At 41.0% G+C, this 21,164-nt stretch overlaps 1 protein-coding gene across 4 annotated transcripts in view; it reads right to left on the minus strand.

Annotated features, from left to right (window-relative positions):
• Positions 1-21,164, minus strand: part of LOC125176516 (core histone macro-H2A.1) — a 79,045-nt gene that overhangs the window by 21,186 nt on the left and 36,695 nt on the right. For 2 of the 4 annotated variants that reach the window (XM_047878104.1, XM_047878087.1), the window contains exon 5: positions 4,440-4,550. In XM_047878104.1, the coding sequence (XP_047734060.1) occupies positions 4,440-4,550 (111 nt within the window). The remainder of the gene's footprint in view (positions 1-4,439; positions 4,551-21,164) is intronic. The other 2 variants (XM_047878113.1, XM_047878095.1) reach the window with 1 other exon arrangement.

A 21,164-nucleotide genomic window follows, 5' to 3' on the forward strand; every position in this document is an offset into this window, starting at 1 on the left:
CGGTCTGTAGTACCCCCATATTCCCTCCAGTGGTTATGTCCACATTAGTCCTTGTTCTCTACTCACAAGTGAACTCATTAGGAGAAGCTCCCAGAAGGCAGAGACTGGGTTGTCTCTTAACCCTGAGTGCCACAAGAGGCCCGAGACAGTGCTCAGGCTGCTACAGGCACACAAACAGAGCTGGAATTAAATGTCAAACATCCCGACAACTCTGAGGTGAAATGCACATCTCTCTTCTCTTAAAGCAGGGCTAATGGAAATGCCAGAGCTCAGAAACCGGGCCCTTGGTCTGCAATGGACCTCAAGTGGCTCAGGGCCAACCTGGCCTTTCTGGAAGGCAGGCTGTGGCCCCCACCACTTAGGGCAGGTCAGAAGGAGGCCTGCCAATGATAGGGAAGGAGCCAGTGGCTTGGAACTACTAGACAGATATGTGGACTGCGCCTTGACATGACCTATTTGGCTAGAGGAATCCTATTTTTTTTTTTTCACTTATCAAAAATCCATTTTAGGAAACAAAAGTAATTGATAAACAGTAATCTGAAGGACATGTTAAATCTAGCCTGGAATTATTAAATTTTGACGTCTCTTTGACAATGCCTTCACAATGGACAAGGAAGGGAAAAGACTGACCAGTCTTATTTCCTTGTGCTGGCCATATACAATGCAACTCTCTTCCTGTCACCCAAGTCCACTTCAACCAAGGCCAAGGGAGAGGGCACTGTTTCTAAGCCCCTCATGGAGAACTGTGTCTTCTCTGTGGCCCCATCGTGCCCTGCCTCTGGGATCAAGGGGTTTTCTTTAACGGTGCTCTGATGCCCTGCCTGCACACATCCCCAGATCTCCTGAAGATCTCCTGAAGATCTTCTTTAATTCTCCTGAAGATCTCAGGTCTGGTGGTAGCATCTGGCAGGTTTCAGGCTAGACCTGCCACACAAAGGACACATGTGAGCACCGCTGGAGGCCTAGAAGCCCGGAGCCAGCACCCTTCATGGCATGTGAGAGGCCCATTGTCAGCTGTAGGGGTAGAAAGACGGCATCAGACCTTTTCTCCTCACTGCCGTTTCAACTGCCCCCTCTCCTAATAGTATTCCAGCCTCTGGTAACCGGGTGTCTCTGCGAGGCAGACAACCCAAAGTACCCTGCCCCATGCCTTTAGTGGCCTACGGGGCTGCGGCTCCGATCTTGACAGTTGGGAGGCTTGGAGACTCACTCACATTCTCCTTACGCTGCCTTCCCTACTGCTGACCAAGGAAGCCCCAATCAGTTACTACCACTGACACAGATTTATAGAAATACACATTGGAAGAACTTTTTGGAAATAAAAAAAACCCATCAGGTTTTTCAATCTCTGGAAGGAAGCTGTGAATCTCTGTTGAAGCACAAAGCAAAAACATTCGGTAGATTCAGATTCACAGCAGTCTTCTTTTTGAAAACAATTCAACAATGTGTGTGAACGCTGGATAAAAGCAGAGTAATGAGGACGATCACTCCTGAGACTTGAGAACCTGAAATACACCATCGTCAATGATAATTAGACCCCAGGCTCCTGAGCCCTGGGCCAGCTTCTGTGAGTAGCTTAGCAACCAGGCCTTGCAGGGCTGTGCAGGCGCAGTATCACCTTTCTCTACCTTCTCCTGCTTGCAGCATTCAAGCATGGGTTTCATGGTCAAAGATGGGAAAACAGGACTCGTGGGACAAAGGGTACGATACGGTCTTCATCTTCAGGTACCCTTCTTAGGACACTGCCTAAAATCCAACTCACAACGAACGTCCATAGACTCTTGAATACAGAGAACTGAGGGCTGTTGGAAGGGAAGGGGTGGGTGGGGGAATGGGCTAAATGGGTGATGGGCATGAAGGAGGGGACATTTCAGGATGAGCATTGGGTGTCGTATGGAAGAGATGAATCACTGGGTTCTACTCCAGGAGCCAGGACTACACTCTATGTTAACTAGCTTGAATAAAAAAACAAAATCGAACTAAGGTCTGTAGTAACATTTTAAAATGCGCTTTGTGTGAAAATTCTCATCAGTTTTAGGACTCTTGCCCCTCTTGCATTATTAAGCCATGACTTTCACCCACAGTAATAGCCAATAAAGGACCAGAAAGTACTGCTTGCAAAATAACACTCCCGACCATAAATACGTGCTCTACCTCACACCTCAGGGCCCAGCGTTCCAGAAAGGGTTGCTGGCACACTAGTTTCCGATGCTGGCACCCAGGCTGACTTGAGGTGTTCCCTTATTCTGTGATGCCACAGTTGGGGAGATAGAGTTTACCCTGCTAAAGGGCATGTGTGGTGCTGGATTTGGGGGTACCTCGCCCTGGATGTGTGAGTTTTGGGTCATTAACCTGGCAGCACATTTGACGTGGAGGGCAGCCTCGCGGTAGCTCGGTGTTTGTTCTCCCCACTGACACTTAACTGTGGGATGTGGGAAAGAAGGTGGGTGGTCTGTCTGGGTCTGCACGCAGCCCCCTCTCTGACAGCTGACTGCTTTACATGGGGTTCAGCTCAACCAAACAGAAGTCAAGACCTCAGACAGGCATATTAGTTTCTTTGCCAAGTCTACTTCTCCCATTTTCCTGTTTCTTAAACATTAGATGACACATCTGTAGGTTATTATGGAGTGTCAGTACTTCCCTATAGCTTTTTGCTCTCCCCTCTTCCCAATCCTGAATGGGGTACAGTGTTTGCCGATTTGTACTCTCTTGTACTGTTAGGCCTGTGGACCCTGGTCCTGAGACCCCACATGGTGCAGAAGAAGGCACTGCGTGGCTGCAGAGGAATTAGCAAGGTGTCTGCGGCCTTTGCCAGCTCCCTTCCAGGGCTCACAGGCAGCAGAACCCAGACAAGACCCTGACCCCCGAGATCGAGAAGGGCATCCATTTGTACATGGACATCTGTGTGGCTGAGTGCTGCTATTCTGAGGGTACTGGAGTTCGTCCAGTAAGGGGGTGTGAGGCTGGCTGTGGGGCAGTCAGCAGGAGACAGCAAGACCACCACAGGGAAGGGAGAGGCCAGAGGCAGGGCACCCAAGGGTGGGATAGGAGAAAACATGAGAGACGTTGGGGGAGAGCAGGAGGGCCTGAACTGTGCTACCTGCTGAATCGGCTTCCAGGCCTGGCTGACGGTCTGCAACAGGGACTTAAAGACAATGGAGCTACCCCTCAAGAGCAGGCTGTTCACACTCGAGTTCAAACCAAAGCAAGTGGGAAGGCGCTTCGAGTTAACGTTCCATGTATTACCCAGAGGACACGTTAAAGGGTGTGAAAGTAGACCCAGGTGGTTGCCTTCACTGCTGAGTTGAAACTTTTAAACAAATAAAAACAAAAATCTTTTAAACGAAAACTCTGAAAGCCCCAGACCTTAAGATGACAAGAGCTGCTTATTTTTCCCTTTGAAAAATGCATACAAAATACAGATAATGGTTATAAAATGTCAGCTGCAATGGTTATTTGCTGGAACACAAGGTCCACCACAGGAATTGCATCATGAGAGCCTGAGTGCAATTAGTGACAGGAAGGGGGGAAGAGGGGTAGGAGCGCTTGCAATGCAGGAGCAGGAGGGCTGTGTCACTGAGATGCAAAAGAAAATTGACAGTGAGGTTGTAAAAATGATGCAGCTTCAGAACCAAGTTGTTAGCCACAACGCAGTTTACATGAAGGTCAAATTCATTCATGCCTTTAATTGTTTCTCACGTAGGACTGAAACATTAAGAGAAGCGTAATTCCCTCTCTCTCCACCCCCCGGTTTTTTTGTTTTTTGTTTTGTTTTGTTTGTTTTTGGTGTTAATAGAGCATTATTAATTAACTCTCACTCTCAGGTCTTAAAAGCCTTTGCATCATTTTTATTTTCAACAAAAGTGAATCATCTTTTACAAAACCATGGCGTCCTGGCAAAGCTGCATCACTGGGATGGCTGAAAATACATTGCCCACGATTAAAACAAACAAAAGATTGGCTTGAGGAGTCCAGAGGTGGCTCAGTGCACCCATTACCTAAGGACGTCTAAAAACAATCCCGCCCCCGGAGCAGAGGCTCTGACTTCAGTGCCCACCCGAGCCTGTGTGCTGCCTACTAGACCTTTCCTTTTCCAAGACCCAGCTTTGACTTGGGGCAGTTTTGCTGGCCGGGGGCTACATGATGACCAGTGTATCCCACATTAGTAGCTTCTTCTGCAGACTAACCCCGGGGTTGTCCCGAGCCCCCCACCACCACGGGAGCGGCTTTCCCGCTTCTTTACCACTACCTCTTCTTCCCACCTGCCACTCTCCCCCACTGCTCCTGCCGCAGCCCCCCCGTGAGGCTACCCACTCCTCCTTCCACACCCACACGGCCAGGAGTGGCCTCCGGGAATCCCCAGGCCTTCCTGCAACAGAGGTGGCCTCCACCCGTCTGTCCCAGGGCCGCGAGCAGACCGAGGCCGCACATCTGCCTACCTTCTGGCCGAGGAAGAGGCTCTTGGTGGAGAGTACTGTGAAGCCATCGGCCGGCGTTCCCTCGGTGGTGCTGTCGGCGCTGGCTGCCTTGCTGACTTCGCCCTGCTTCTTCTTGCACAAATACAAGAGTCACTATGAGGCCCATACAGGCAGAGACCAAAGGAATCTGGGCTTTTCTAATGGGGTGGAAGCTCACAGGCCCTCCCCTTAATACTGCAGAAAACAGGAAACTAAAACACAACCAGTTTGGGGCCTGTCTCAGCTCGGGAGCTGCAGGCTCACTGTGAAGTCCGGGAGTTCTATGAGGACAGTTAGCTGTATTTGCACCACTTTGTCATGTAAACACACAGCTACTTAAAGGCAAAACTCTACTGTGGAATGATAATCGAGAACAACTATTTTTATAAGTTTAGACCAATTAAGTATCTCTTACTTAAGGGTCTTTGCTTTCTCCATGTCTGCACCCTATTCAAGTTGGAGGGGAAAAAGCAATCTGTTCCTGGTCACTAGTTCTCAAAGAGCAAAAATCAGACCAAGAACCATAACCCTGCAACCTCTTCCAGCCCGGTAGGTAAGACACTCCCAACTGTCCTTCACGAAAACCAGCCTTGGAGAAGGATCCCTATGGTGGCTGTTGCTGAGTCCCGCTGCCCCTGGGGACTCCCCATCCTCATAGTGGGCATGGATATCAGCATCTCATGGGCCTCCTTCCAGCCCCAACCCGACTCAAATATGTATACCCTGGGGTTCCTAAGGGCCTTGCAAGGTCTGTTGTCCAGAGAGGTTTAATTCATTTCCAGATCCTCAACTTTCTCATGTACTTTTTCCTGAAAGTGATCTACCCTAAGTGATCTGCACATGTGACAGAGGTCTCATGTCAGAACTCCCTGCACCACCACCCTTGTCCTGCTTCCCAGTGACTAGTAGCCTGGCACACCCCCAGGGAGGGAAAAGGGATACAGGACTTTACCAGTCTTTCATGCATTTCTGTTAAGCATGAGGATTATAAGAGAAATGGGTATTCTGGCTCATTTGGGGATGTTCTGCATTCACATGTATCATACACTGAGGATAGCGGGAACAATGTCAATTTGTGTTTAGATACTTCGCCTTTTCCCTTCCCAAGTACGATCAAAAAGGACATCACTCTTGAGAGATGCTCCAGTGTGAGGAAATCAAGAAAACAGGGGATGAAAGGTATCCCAGATGACCATGCATTTATGAAGGAACGCTCTGGACCACAGACCCTGTCCACATGCCAACTTAGGGATTCAAATTCATTAACATATTAACATTTTTGCTTACATTGAAAAAATAAGGGCTAGTTTTACTCAACACTTTAACAAGAAGGAATGCTTTGACATTTAAGTTCTATGGCCAACCTCGAACATTTTCCATAAACGAAATGACCTAAATCCGTAGCTCCAAGGTTTTGATATAAATAAGAGAAAAATTATTTTATCACGAAACAGGGTATTAGCAAAGATATGATAAAATGATCACTATTATGGCTTTCCTGTTTCTTCCAGTACGCCAGACTGGACAAATGATAGACCAACAGTGAAAAAGGTATAACCCACAGTTACGTGGTAAGTCTTAGTAAGCCTATTTTTAATACACTTTCCAGGAAACAAGAAAGGGAAAGGCTGGGTGACAAATCCTTTCACTACTCAGATGTTTCTAATTCTGTGCTTTCAACAAAAGGAGAGAAATACCAAAATGACTTAACAGATGAGAGATCATTAAAGAACAGACTGATGGAGTTAACAGTGCCAGTTTCTTAGTTGTGACAAATGTACCGGGGTTATGGAAGATGTTACGATGGGGAAACTGGTGAGGGGCATTCAGGAACACTCTCGACTGTCTCTGTAACTTTTCTGTCCATCTAAAACAATTGTGAAGTAAAACATACTAAAAGAACTTGATGACAGATTACTATGTGACTGCTGCCACATAACTCAAGAGTTCGGAGGATCGAGTGATATTGCTGTGCCCTGAAATCCTTTCCATTCCCATTCAACTACTTTCTGTGCGTAAGACATTCCAAGTACTTACACCTATAAATATCCAAATATAGGATGCTGAACCCTGTTTCATTTTATAAGTAAGTAACTGTCCTAGGAACCTGAGTGAATTATAAAAACGATCTCCATCTATCCCATTACAAGACACGGTTACGGGGAAAAAAAAGATACAGTTGAGGGAATATTTTCCTTAATATTTATTAAATTTGCACAGTATTGGTGTGATCAACTGTGTGTTAATAAATGTGACAATGATCCAGTCCTGTAGAATCCACAGCATTTAGTGGATTTATGATCACAAGAAATTTTTTCCAAGTAAATTTAAATTTATATACATTATTTTTGTTCTGAACATCAAGAAAATACCAGCAGCATAAAATGTTTGACATTAGGATAAAATATTGTGGGACAAGTGAAAGGGAAATATGGGTTCAAGGAGAAAATTAATGTAAATTTGCTGCCTGTTAAAACAGAGCTTGTCTGTATGTTTTTAAATGATGGTACTCCAAATCAACGTTGTATTTCAATTTCTCTGGATACATGTAAATGAGTGATGAAACAGTGTTTTGCATACCAAAAATTATACACTTCACAGATATTTAAATTTATTATGAAAAGTTTAGCTGTCAAAATTTAAATGTGTGAGATACAAAGATCTTCAAAATTGTTTTAGGATGTAGGCAAGCAAAAACCTTTGAGAACGACTGCTCTACCCAGGGAGCGCAGTGCATGCAGGGGGTCCTCAGTAAACACTTGGGAATGGGATACAGTTGATAAGTAGATAAAGATTTAGTGCTTATGCCCCCCAAATACTTGGACTTTTAGAGGTGAGAAAGCCTTAACTTTCAGAATTTCAGGTATCCAAGAAAGGGAGCTGTTTTTACTAGAAGAGGCTGTGATGGCTTCTCTGGGACCCCGGTATAAGTCAGCAGCTGCCTATGAAGCCAAATTATAAGGCTTAGCCTGTGATAATTAATCCTGGTGGCTTTCAGCAATGGTTCATTTGCTCAGGGCCTCCACCATTAAAGCTGTTGCCCATGCTGTACACTGGGACAACCACTAGGGGAAAACAATAGGAAGCTTCCTCAAAAAATTACAAGTAGAACTACCATATGATCCAGCAATTCCACTTCTGGGAATATAACCAAAGGAAACAAAAATCCTGTGTCAAAGAGAGAACCATACCCCCTGATCACAGCAGCATCATTTATGACGGGCAACACACAGACACAATCTAAGTGTCCACAGAGAGATGAATGGGTAAAGAACTGTGGTATATATATATACTGAAATATTCAGCCATAAAAAAAGAAGAAAATCCTGACAGGAAGTCCACAGAGCTCCAAAAACTATGAACCCAAAGAGACCCACACCAAGACACATTATAATTAAAATGTCACAAGTTAAAGATTTTTGACAAGGAGAGAATCTTCTAAGTGGCAAGAGAAAAACAACTTGTTGTTTTCATACAAGGGAACCCCCACCCGACTATCAGATTTTCAGCAGAAATTTGTAGGCCAGAAGGGAGAAGCACAATATATTCCAAGTACTGAAAATTAAAACAACTTCCAACCGAGAATACTCTACCTGGCCAAGGTGTCCTTTGAAATTGAGAGAGAAATAAGTCTCCAGACAAGCAAAAGCTAAAGGAGTTCATCACCACTAAACTAGCCTTATAAGAAATGTTTTTAAAAGGACTTCTTTAAGCTGAAAAGAAAGGAGTGCTATTAGTAATAGGAAAATACATGAGAGTATAACTCTCACTAGTAAAGGTAAATCTATACTAAAGGTAGAGAATTAATCGCTTAGAAAGCTAATATGAATGTTAAGACACAAGAGTAGTAAAAATAACTGCGATAATTAGTTAAGGGATGCACAAGATTAAAACACATAAAGTGTGACATCAATAACATAAAATGTTGGGAGGGTAAAAATGTAGAGTTTGAGAATGTGTTCAAACTTATGTTATTAGCTTAAAATAAACTGTTATAGGTTGTTCTATAAACCTGTGTGTCCATGATAAACACAAAGCAAAAGCCTACAGTAAATGCACAAAAGATAAATCTATACCACTAAAAACACTCATCAAATCACAAAGGCAGAGAGCAAGAGAGGTAGAAAGGAACAGAAGAACTACAAAATAGCCAGAAAACAACATAATGGCAACAAGTACATACCTGTCAATAATTTCTTTTGAACTAAACTCTCCAACCAAAAGACAGGGAGGCTAAATGGATAAAAACACAAGACTGATCAGGGCACCTGGGTTGCTCAGTCCGTTGAGCATCCTACTTAAGCATAGGTCATGATCTCGCGGTTTGTGGGTTCCAGCCCCGCATCGGGCTCTGTGCTGACAGCTCAGAGCCTGGAGCCTGCTTCAGATTCTGTGTGTCTCCCTCTGTCTGCCCCTTCCCTGCTCACACACTCTCTCTCTCCCTCAAAAATAAACAAACATAAAAAAAAAAAAAAACCCACAAGACTCATCTATATGGTGCCTCCAAGAGGCTTACTTCACAAGGACAAGACAGACTGAAAGTGAAATGATGGAAAAATATTTTTCATGTAACTAGAAACCAAAAGGAGGCTGGGGTACCTGTACATGTATCAGGTAAAATATTCTTTAAAACAAAGACTACAATAACAGATAATGAAGGCTATTACATAATGATAAATGTGTCAATCCCACCAGAAGATATTTGTATATATTTCATAAATTCCGTAAACATTTATGCACCCAATCCAAGAGCACATAAATATATAAAGCAAACACTAAGAAACCTAAAGTCAGAAGTAGAAAGCAATACAATAATAATAGGGGACATTATACCTCCATTTTCATCAACAGATAGATCAACCAGACAGAAAAATCAATGACACATTAGACCAGGTGGACTTAATAGATATATTCAGAACATTCCGTCCAAAAGTAACAGAATACACATTCCTCTCAAATGCACATAGAACATTGTGTGGTAAAAATCATGTTTTAGGACACAAAACACATCTTAATAGATTTGAGAAGACTGAAATTGTATGAATCATCTTTTCTGATCACAGTGCCAAGAAACTAGAAGTCAATTACGAATAAAAAAAAAAAAACTGGAAGATTCAAATATGTGGAGATTAAACTACACACTACTCAACAACCAGCGGGTCAAGAAGAAATCAAAAGAGAAATAAAAAGATACCTTGAGACAAAGGGAAATGGAAATACAACATGCCAAAACTTACGAGATGCAACAAAAGCAGTTCTAGGAGGAAAAGTGTATAGCAACACAGGCTGCTTCGAAAAAACAGGAGAGGGGCACCCGGGTGGCTCATTCTGTTAAGCGTCCGACTTTGGCTCAGGTCATGATCTCGCGGTTTGTGAGTTCGAGCCCTGCGTCGGGCTCTGTGCTGACAGCTTGGACCCCGGAGCCTGCTTCACATTATGTGTCTCCCTCTCTCTCTGCCCCTTCCCTGCTCATGCTCTGTCTCTCTCTGTCTCAAAAATAAACAATAACGTTTTTTAAAAAAAAAAACAAAAAACAAGAGAAAGCTCAAACAATATAACCTTACACCAAAAGAAACCAGAAAAAAGAAAAGGAACAAATGAAGCCCAAAATTAGTAGAAAGAAGGAAATAATACAGATCAGTGCAGCAACACATAGACAAAAATAGAAAAGATAAATTAACCTAAGAGCTAGTCCTCTGAAAAGATAAACAAAAGTGACAAACCTTTGGCTAGACTAAGAAAAAACCCAGAGGAGTCAAATAAATAAATCAGAAATAAAAGAGATGTTACAACTGATACCACAGAAATACAAAGGATTTTAAGAGATGACTATGAACAATTATATGCTAAAAAAATTGGACAACCTAGAAGAAATGGACCAATTCCTAGAAACACACAGACTACCAACACTGAATCATGAAGAAATAAAAATCTCAACAGTCCGATTACTAGTAAAGGTATAGAGCATCAGTCATCGAAAACCTCACAACCAACCAACACAAGTCCAGGACCAGGTTTCAATGGTTAATTCTAATAAACATTTAAAGAAGAATGAATACCAATCCTTCTAAAACTTCCAAAATATAAGAGGACATTTCCAAACTCATTTTATAAGGCCAGCACTACCCCAATACCAAAACCAGACAAAGATGCCATAAGAAAAGTAAATTACAAGCCAATATCCCTGACGAACAAAGATGCAAGCCACTCAACAAAATACTAACAAATGAATTTGACAATGCATTAAAAGGATCATATACCATGATCAAGTGGGATTTATTGTGGGGGATGTAAGGGTGGTTCAATATCCCACAAATCCATCAAAGTAATACACCACATTAACAAATGAAGGGTAAAAAAAACCCCACAAACCTATGATCACCTAAACAAATGCAGAACAAGCCTTTGACAAAATTCAACATCCATTTATGATAAAAAATCTCAATAAACTGGGTATAGAAGGAACATACCTCAACATATTAAAAGCCATAAATGTCAAGCCCACAGCTAACTTCATATTCATTAGTGGAAAGCTGAAAGCTTTTCCTCTAAGATCAGGAACAAGATAACAATACCCATTCTTGCCACTTTTATTCTAATATATATTAGAATATATATAAATATATACATATACACACACATACTATATATGTATATATGTATATGTGTATACATATACTATACATATAGTGTATAAGTATATATATATATATATATACACAGTATGTATGTATACATATATATATTATATATATGTATTTTATTCTAATACTATATTAGAAGTCCTTGCCAGAGCAATTAGGCAAGGAAAAGAAAAGGCATCCAATTCAGAAAGAAGTAAAACTCTCTCTGTCTGCAAATAGCATGATACTATATATAGAAAACCCAAAAGACTCCATCAAAAACCTGTTAGAATAGAGGCACCTGGGTGGCTCAGTCAGTTAAGCATCTGACTTCGGCTCAGGTCATGATCTCACAGGTCGTGAGTTCGAGCCCCGCATCAGGTTCTGTGCTGACAGCTCAGAGCACAGAGCCTGCTTGAGATTCTGTGTGTGTGTCTCTCTCTCTCATTGACTCTCCCCTGCTCACACTCTGTCTCTCTCAAAAATAAGTATACATTAAAAAACTTAGAATAAATGGATTCAATAAAGTTTCACGATACCAGATTAATATACAGAAATCTGTTGCATCTGTGTATGCTAATAACAATTATCATAAACAGAAGTTAAGAAAATAATCCTACTTACAGTTGCATCAAAAAATAAAATATTTACAAATAAATTTAACCAAAAAGGCAAAAAACTATATCCTCAAAACTCTAGTACATTAATTAAAGACACTGAACCAGACACAAATAAATGGAAAGATATTCTGTGCTCATGGATTGAAAGGATTAATATTGTTAAAATGTTAATACTACCCAAAGCAATCTACAGATTCAATGCAATCTGTATCAAAATTCCAATGGCATTTCTTATGGAAACAGAACAAACAATATTAAGATTTACATGAAATCACAAAAGACTCCAAAAGCCAAAGCCATCTTGACAAAGGAGAACAAAACAGAAGTCATCATGCTCCCTGACTTCAAATTATATTACAAAGCTATGAGATACAAGTGTAATCAAAACAGTATGGTATCAACACGAAAACAGACACACAGACCAGTGAAACAGAATGGAGAGCCCAGAAATAAACCCACATATACATTATGAATTCATGACATAAGAGCCAAGACTATACAACAGGGAAAGGGCAGTCACTGCAATTAAACAATGTTGGGAAAATAGGATAGCCACGTGCAAAAGGATGAAACTGTACCGCCACTTTACATAATATACAAAAATTAACTCAAAATGGATTAAAGACTAGAATGCAAGTCCAGAAACCAAGAAACTCCTAGAAAACAGATGGTAAGCTCATTGTTAATGCTCTTGGCAATGATGTTTAGTATATGATATCATAAGCAAAGGCAATGAAAGCAAAATAAAAAATGGGACTACACCAAACTAAAAAGATTCTGCAGAGCAAAGGAACCATCAACAAAATGAAAAGGCCACCTTCAGAGAAATTATTTGCAAATCATATACAGACAGGCCCTGACTTTGAATTTTTCTGCTTTCCAATGGTGCAAAAGCTATATGCATTCAGTAGAAAGTATACTTTTAATTTTAAATTTTGATTTTTTTCCCCAAGATAGCAATGTACAGTACTATACTCTCTCGTGATGTTGGACATCAACACGTAGCCACAGCACCCAGTCACACAGTCATGATGGTAAATGATTGACAGACTTACGCAAACATTCTGTACCCATAGAACCATTCTGTTTTTCACTTTCAGTACAGTATTCAATAAGTTACATGAAATATTCAACACTTTATTATAAAATAGGCTTTGGGTTAAATGATTTTGTCCAATTGTCGGCTAATAAGTGTTCTGAGCACGTTTACAGTAGGCTGGGCTAAAGCTATGATGTATGGTAATTATGTGTATTAAATGCACTTTCAACCTAATGATATTTTCAACTTACAATGGTTTCATCATGACACAACCCCATCATAAGTCAAAGAAAATCTGTATCTGATAAGGGGTTAATATCCAAAATATATAAAGAACTCATACAACTTAATAGCAAAAGAAAAAGAATTTTTTTTATTAAAAAGTGGTCAGAGACCTAACTGTGAGACCTGAAACCATAAAGAGCCTCGAAGAGAACAGAGGCAGTAACTTCTTTGACATCAGCTGCAGCAACTTCTTTCCAGCTATGTCTCCTGAGGCAAGGGAAAGAAAGGCAAAAATAAACTGCTGGGACTGCATCAAAACAAAAAGCTTCTGTGCCGGGAAGGGAACAATCAACAAAACTAAAAGGCAATCTACAGAATGGGATATTTGCAAAAGTCCTATCTCAAAAAGGATTAGTATCCAAAATATATAAAGAACTTATAAAACTCAACACCCCAAAATTAAAAATCCAATTAAAAACTAGGCAGAAGACACAAATAGACATTTTTCCAAAGAAAATATCCAGATGGCCAAAAGACACATGAAAAGCTGCTCATGATCACTCATCATCAGGGAAACACAAATCAAAACTACAATGACAGAACCTTGCACCTGTCAGAATAGCTAAAATCAACAACACAAGAAACAACAGGTGTTGGAGAGGGTATGGAGAAAGGGAACCCTCTTGCTATATTGACTGGAATGCAAATGGTGCAGCCACTGTGGAAAACAGTTTGGGGGTTCCTCAAAAAGTTAAAAATGGAATTACCCTATTATCCAAAAAACACAAAAATACTAATTTAAAGGGACACATGCACCCCGATATTTATAGCAGCATTATCTACAATAACCAAATTATGGAAACAGCCCAAGTATCCACTGACGAACGGATGAAGAAGATGTGGTATATGTTCACAGTGGAATGTTACTCAACCATCAAAAACAATGAAATCTTGCCATTTGCAATGATGTGGAGGGAACTAGAGAATGTTATGCTAAGCAAAGTAAGTCAGAGAAAGACAGATACCATATAATTTCACTCATCTGTGGAATTTAAGAAACGAAACAAATGAGCAAAGGGAAAAAAACAGAGAGGCAAACCAAGAGATAGTCTCTTAACTGTAGAGAACAAACTGATGGTTACCAGAGGGGGAACGGTGGGCGGCGGGGGGGGGGGCGGATGGGCTAAATGGGCGATGGGGATTAAGGAGTGCTCGTGTCATGATGAGCACTGGGCATTGTATGCAAGTGTAAAATTACTAACTGTTCCCCTGAAACTGATATTATTACACTGTATGTTAAATAACTGGAATTTAAGTAAAAACTTAAAAAAAAAGTGGTCAGAGAATCTGAATACACACTCTTCCAAAGAAGACATACAGACAGGCAACAAGTACGTGAAAAGGTGCTCAACATAACTCATCACCAGATACATGCAAATCCAATCCACAGTGAGGTATCTATCGCCTCACACCTGTTAGGCTATTATCAAAAAGATAATAAATAGTTAAGTGCTGGTAAGGACATGGAGAAAGGGGAGTTCCTTGTGCACTGTGGTTGGAAATGTAAATTGGTGCAGCCACCATGGGAAACATTATGGAGGTTCCTCAGAAAATTAAATAGAACTACCATATGATCCAACAATTTTTACTTCTAAAGAAAACAAGGGGCGCCTGGGTGGCGCAGTCGGTTAAGCGTCCGACTTCAGCCAGGTCACGATCTCGCGGTCCGTGAGTTCGAGCCCCGCATCGGGCTCTGGGCTGATGGCTCAGAGCCTGGAGCCTGTTTCCGATTCTGTGTCTCCCTCTCTCTCTGCCCCTCCCCCGCTCATGCTCTGTCTCTCTCTGTCCCAAAAATAAATAAACGTTGAAAAAAAATTTTTTTTTTAAATAAAGAAAACAAAACACCAACTCAAAAATATATGTGCACCTGCAGGGTTACTGCAGCATTATGTATAATAGCCAGGTAATGAAAATAACCTGAGTATCCATCAATGAAAACATGGCTAGAGACAATGTGAAAATTTGATAAAGATACTTATATATTATATATACTAACATATTTTATATCCTGATATATATGTCCTTACATATAATATGTCCTATTAGATATGTTATGTATCCTATTATACATTATCTCCTCATGTATTTTATATATACATATACACACACATATACAAAATAGAGTGTTATCACTAAAAAAGAAGGATGTGACCTGGAGGGCATTATACTAAGCGAAATAAATCAAGACAGAGAAAGACAAGTAACTGTATGTTCTCACTTATGTGTGGAATTGCAAAAAAGAAAAAGAAAATCCGAGTTTACAAATACAGAGAACAGACTGATGGTTGACAGAGGTCGGGGGGGGGGGTGGTGAAATGGGTGAAGCTTGTCAAGAGGTACAGACTTCCAGTGATAAAAAAACCAAAGTCACGGGGATGTAATACACCGCACGGTGGCTATAGTTTTTAATACCGTACTGCGTATTTGGAAGTTGCTAACAAAGCCGACTTGAGAAGTTCTCCTAAGAAAAAAAACTTGATAATTACATATGGTGACAGATGTTAACTGGACTTACTGTAGCGATCATTTGCAATATATACAAATATCAAATCATCATGTTGTACACCTGATATTAATATGATATTAAATGCCAATTATATCTCAATAAAAAAAGAATTCATATCCACAATAAATATGTACTGTAAGGCATTTAAAAGACATAGATAATCCACATTTTTAAAACTGCCTAAAACACTAGCACAAAAGGAACTATCCAAAGGGCCAAAATTTGTTTCAGCACATGCGAAAGCTAAATGGTCATGAAGACAATGCACAGCCATCAGACTGGCTAAAATTTAACTCTCAAAACAGCCTGCCTTGGCAAGAATGTAGAACTGGATTCCCCATTTGCTGCAATGGGAATGCTCACTTTCACCACCACTCGGGAAAACTATTTGGCACTCTCTACTAAAGCTGAACATATGAATACCCTATGATACCACAATTCCACTTAAAAGTATACTCCCAAGACAATACAACATGTGTGCACCAAAAGGCATGTACTTTCATAGCAGGAATATTGGTAGGAGCCTCAAATTGCAAGCAACTTAAATCTCTCAAGAGCAGAATGGATAACCACGTGGTGGTAAATTCCAACCATGCAACACACAGACTCAGTGCTGTATGCTACATACAATAACCTAAATGAATCAAACACAATGTTAAGACAAAAATAAAGAAAAAAAAATACACCCTAATGGAGTTAAATGTACTATGGAGATTAAAAAGGTCCCTTACCTCGCTCAGATGCCACCTAAGTGTCTGTACCTAATTTTTTATTTATAGTTGTGTATTTGTGGGAGAACTGGATGTCAGTGGTCAAAAGGGTCAAACTTTCAACTAGAGTTCCAGTCCAAAAGTATGACGTGGGAAGACCCTGACCCTCACCTCCACCATAGACACACCCAATCTCCAGCTACTGATAGAGCAATTCCTTCTGAAGAACTGAAGACTGACTGAACAGCTTTTGTCCAACAAAGATAAAGAGACCACACAGAAAATAACAGAAGGAAAGAGACACAGTGATGAAGGGAACCCCCCACTGCTGCTGCGAAGTGCAGTAGGGAAGGAGATACTGAGGGACTGGGAGCAAATTTGTTAGCCTTGGGCACAGAAAAAAAGCCTCGATTTAAAACAGCAGCTAGTAGGGATGCCTGGATGGCTCAGTTGGTTAAGAGTCCGACTTCGGCTCAAGTCATGATCTCATGGCTCATGACTCTGAGCCCTGCGTCAGGCTCTGTGCGTTGACAGTGTGGAGTCTGCTTGGGATTGTCTCTCTCTTCTCTCTCTGCCCCTCGCCCTCTGGTTCGTGCGTTCTCTCTCTCTCTCTCTCTCTCTCTCTATCCCTCTCTCAAAATAAATAAATAAACTTAAAAAAAAGAGTGGCTAGTATATAAAAGATCTAGATCCTCTGGCCCTCTTCTGCTCGTGCGCATTCTTTCTCTCTCTCTCTCTCTCAAAAATAAATAAATATTGTAAAAAGAGCAGCTAGTGTATAAAAGATCCAGCGCTATAACTCCACCAAATGACAGGGAAGCTGCTGGAACTCTTTTCACGTCAGAGGGGCTGATGAGTGCCATGGTTTACATTTCCCCTATACCTTGGTATAATGGGTGGATGAGAGCAGGGTCCCAGGGCTCCAGATCCAATATCCTTGATGAACACAGATGAAAAATCCTCAACAAAGTATTAGCAAACTGCATTCAATGCAAGAATACATTAAAAGGATCATTCACCATAATCAAGTGGGATTTTTAGTCTAAGGATGCAGGATGGTTCGGTATTAGCAAATTAATCAACATGATGTACCACCATCAACACAATAAAAGATAAAAATCACATGATCATCTCAACAGATACAGAAAAAGCATGTGACACAATTCAACATCCATTCATGATAAAAACTCTCAATAAAGTAGGTTTAGAGGGAATATACTTCAACATAATAAAGGCCATATATGAAAAACAGCAAACATCATACACTCACTGGTGAAAAAGTGAGAGCTTTTCCTCTATCAGGAATAAGACAAGGATGCCCACTCTCACCATTTTTATTCAACATAGTACTGGAAGTCCTAGCCCCAGCAATCAAAAAAGAAAAACAAAAATAAAAGGGATGCAAATTGGTAAAGAAGTTAAAGGGTCACTCTATGCAGATGATGTGATACCATACATAGAAAACCCTAAAGACTCCATCAAAAAGCTACTAGAAGTAATCGATGAATTCAGTATAGTTGCAGGATATAAAGTTAATACACAGTAATTGGTGTGAATACACTAAAAATGAAAGAGCAGAAAGAGAAATTAAGAAAACAATCCCATTTACAATTGCACAAAAAAGAATAAAATACCTAGGAATACACTTAACCCAGGCAGTCAAAGACCAGTGCCCTGAAAACTATCAAGAAATTGAAGACAACACAAACAAATGAAAAGATATTCCACCCGCACGGAATGGAATAATATTGTTAATATGTCCATACTACCCAAAGCAATCTACAGACCCAACACAATCCCTACCACATTTTTCACAAAAGTAGAACAAGTAAAACCAACATTTGTATAGAACCACAAAAGACCCCAAACAGCCAAAGCAATCTTGAGAAAGAAGAACAAAACTGGAGATATCACAGTCACAGATTTCAAGATACACTCCAAAAGCTGTAGCAATCAAAACAGTACGGTACTGACACAAAAACAGACACACAGATCAACGGAACAGAATCGAGAAATAAACCCATGCTTATATGGTCAATTAATCTACAACAAAGGCAAGAATATACAATGGGAAAAGACAGTCTCTTCAACAAAGGGTGGGGGGAAACTGGACAGCTACATGCAGAAGAAAAATACTGGACCACTTTCTCATACCACACACAAAAATAAGCTCAAAAGGGACTAAAGACCCAAATGTGAGACAATAAGCCATAAAAACAGAAGAAAACATAGGCAGTAATTTCTCTGATATTGGCCTTAGCAACATTTATGTAGATATGTCTCCCCACGCAAGGGAAACAAAAGCAAAAATAAACTATTGGGACTACATCAAACTAAAAAGCTTCCGCACAGCTAAGGAAACCATCAAGAAAATGAAAACGGTGGTGGTGAGGGGGCTGCTCCTGGGTGGCTCAGTCAGTTAAGCATCCGACTTCAGCTCAGGTCATGATCTCACAGTTTCTTGGAGCTGGAGCCGGCTTCGGATACCGTGTCTCCCTCTGTCTCTCTCTGTCCCGCCCCTGCTCGTGCTCTGTCTGTCTCTCTCAAAAATAAATATTAAAAAAATAAGAAGATGAAAAGGCAGCCTACGAAATAGCAAATGATATTTGCCATGATATACCTAATAAGGTATAATATCTAAAATATATAAAGAACTTACACAACTCAACACCAAAATAAGAGTCGAATAAAAAACAGGCAGAGAGAGGCACCTGGGTGGCTCAGTCAGTTAAGCATCCAATTTCAACTCAGGTCATGATCTCACGGTTTGTGAGTTCGAGCCCCATATCGGGCTCTGTGCTGACGGCTCAGAGCCTGGAGCCTGTTTCAGATTCTGTGTCTCCCTCTCTCTCTGCCCCTCCCCCACTCACACTCTGTCTTTCCCTCTGAAATTAAAACATTAAAACATTAAAAAAAAAAAAGTCTGAGAACATGAATAGACATTTTTCCAAAGAGGACATACAGATGGCTAACAGATACATAAAAAGATGCTCAACATTATTAATCGTCAGGGAAAACGCAAAGCAAAACCACAATGAGGTATCACTTCACACCTATGAAAATAGCTAAAATCAAAAGGACAAGAAATAACAACTGTGGGCGAAAATATGGAGAAAAAAGAAGCCCTGGTGGGATTACAGAATGGTGCAGCCACTATGCAAAACAAGAAAATACAGTTGCCATTGTGATTCAACAATTCCACTACTGGCTATTGACCCAAAGAAAACGAAAACACTAATTTGACAAGAGACACGCACCCCTATGTTTACTGCAGTATTATTTGCAATAATGAGTAGAGAGAAGCAGCCCAAGTGAGTATCAATAGATGAATGGATAAAGAAGTGGCACATACACATTTAATACACATTCACATACAAAAGAATATTACTCAGTCGTATCAAAGAATGAGATCTTGCCATTCGCAACAATATAGACGGACCTAGAGAGCGTTATGCTAAGTGAGATAAGTCAGAGAAAGATAAATACCAAGATTTCGCTTACTTGCGCAATCTAAAAAGCAAAAGAGATAAGTAAACAAAAAGCAGAAACAGAATCATAAATACAGAGAACTCGTGGTTGCCAGAGGGGAGGGGGTTGGATGGGAAGGGCAAAATGGGTGCAGGGCAGTAGTAGGTGCAGGCTTCCGGTTATGGAGGGAAGAAGTCACACGGATAAAAGGTCCAGCATGGAGGATAAAATCAATGCTCCCGTAACGATGCTGCACAGTGACAGATGACAGCTACACGTGCGGCGAACGCAGTAAAAACATCCAGAGAAGACCCATCACTGTGTTGAGGGCCCAAAACTAACTTAACATTGTAGGGCAACTACACTGCTTTTTTAAAATACTCCCCCAAAAGGTACAGACTTCCAGCGAGGAGGTAAGTACGGGGGATGTAAGGTGCGGCCGGACAACCATAGCTAACACTGCTGTATGGCATATGTGAAAGTTGTTGACAGTCAGTCCTAAGGGTTCTCATCATAAAGAAAAACACTTTTTTTTGTATCTCTATGAGACAAGGGAGGTCATCTAAACTTAGTGTGATAATCACTTCATGATGTATTTAAGTGAGGTCCTTATGCTGTATACTTGAATACGTGTAGTGCTGCACGCCAAGCACAGCTCAATAAAACTGGAAAACAGTGCAATAGAGAACGAGAGGGGGAAATTGTAAGCAGGGTATATATTGCAAAGGCACAAATATATTCACGATGAGCCCAGAATGTGGTATTAAAAAAACTTTTTAAGCTGTTGCCCCACTCACCTACAACAGAAGGCGTTCAGCCCTCCACCAACAGAACAGAGGGGCTTCTGCCAAGGAAAAGTAAGTGGTCCACGGTCAAAGGTCATACAAGTGACATTATGTTTGGGCTCTGAAATTGTGCATTTCATTTCTGGTTCTACTAGTGATGTAACCTTGAGAAAACTGCTGGACTTCCCTCTGCCTTCAATTCCTTGTGGGGAAAAGGAGTCTAAGGTGAGAGAACTCCTGATAAGCCACTGGCCTTGATAGAAGGCTGCCAAACCCTGTCTGTACAGGACGGGCCTTTCCTCCCCAGTTCTCTCCAGCCTCTATACCTGGCAAATGGCTGTCTCTTCCGCGCAAGGTTCCCAGCCCAAGACAGGGTAGTCGCACTCAGGTGCCTCGTGAGATATCACTACATTCAAATCATTAGTAATTGTTTCATGAACTTTTACATAAAGCCTGTAGTCAGGGACTATTTCCCTTCCCAGCCTCTCGGATTAAAATGCCATTTTCTTTTAAGAAATGGTGATAGTGGTAGATTCTTTTTGGATCCTGGCCCGAAGGGGAAACGCTAGCAAGCAATACTCTTTGTCCATCTCTTAAATGTTGATTTTGGAGAATTCTGTATTGTTCTACAAATCTCAAAGCCCCCATGTATTGTACCTGCACCCTGTTTT

This window comes from Prionailurus viverrinus, chromosome A1 (genome assembly GCF_022837055.1).
Source record: "Prionailurus viverrinus isolate Anna chromosome A1, UM_Priviv_1.0, whole genome shotgun sequence".
Classification (NCBI taxonomy): Eukaryota; Metazoa; Chordata; class Mammalia; order Carnivora; family Felidae; genus Prionailurus; species Prionailurus viverrinus.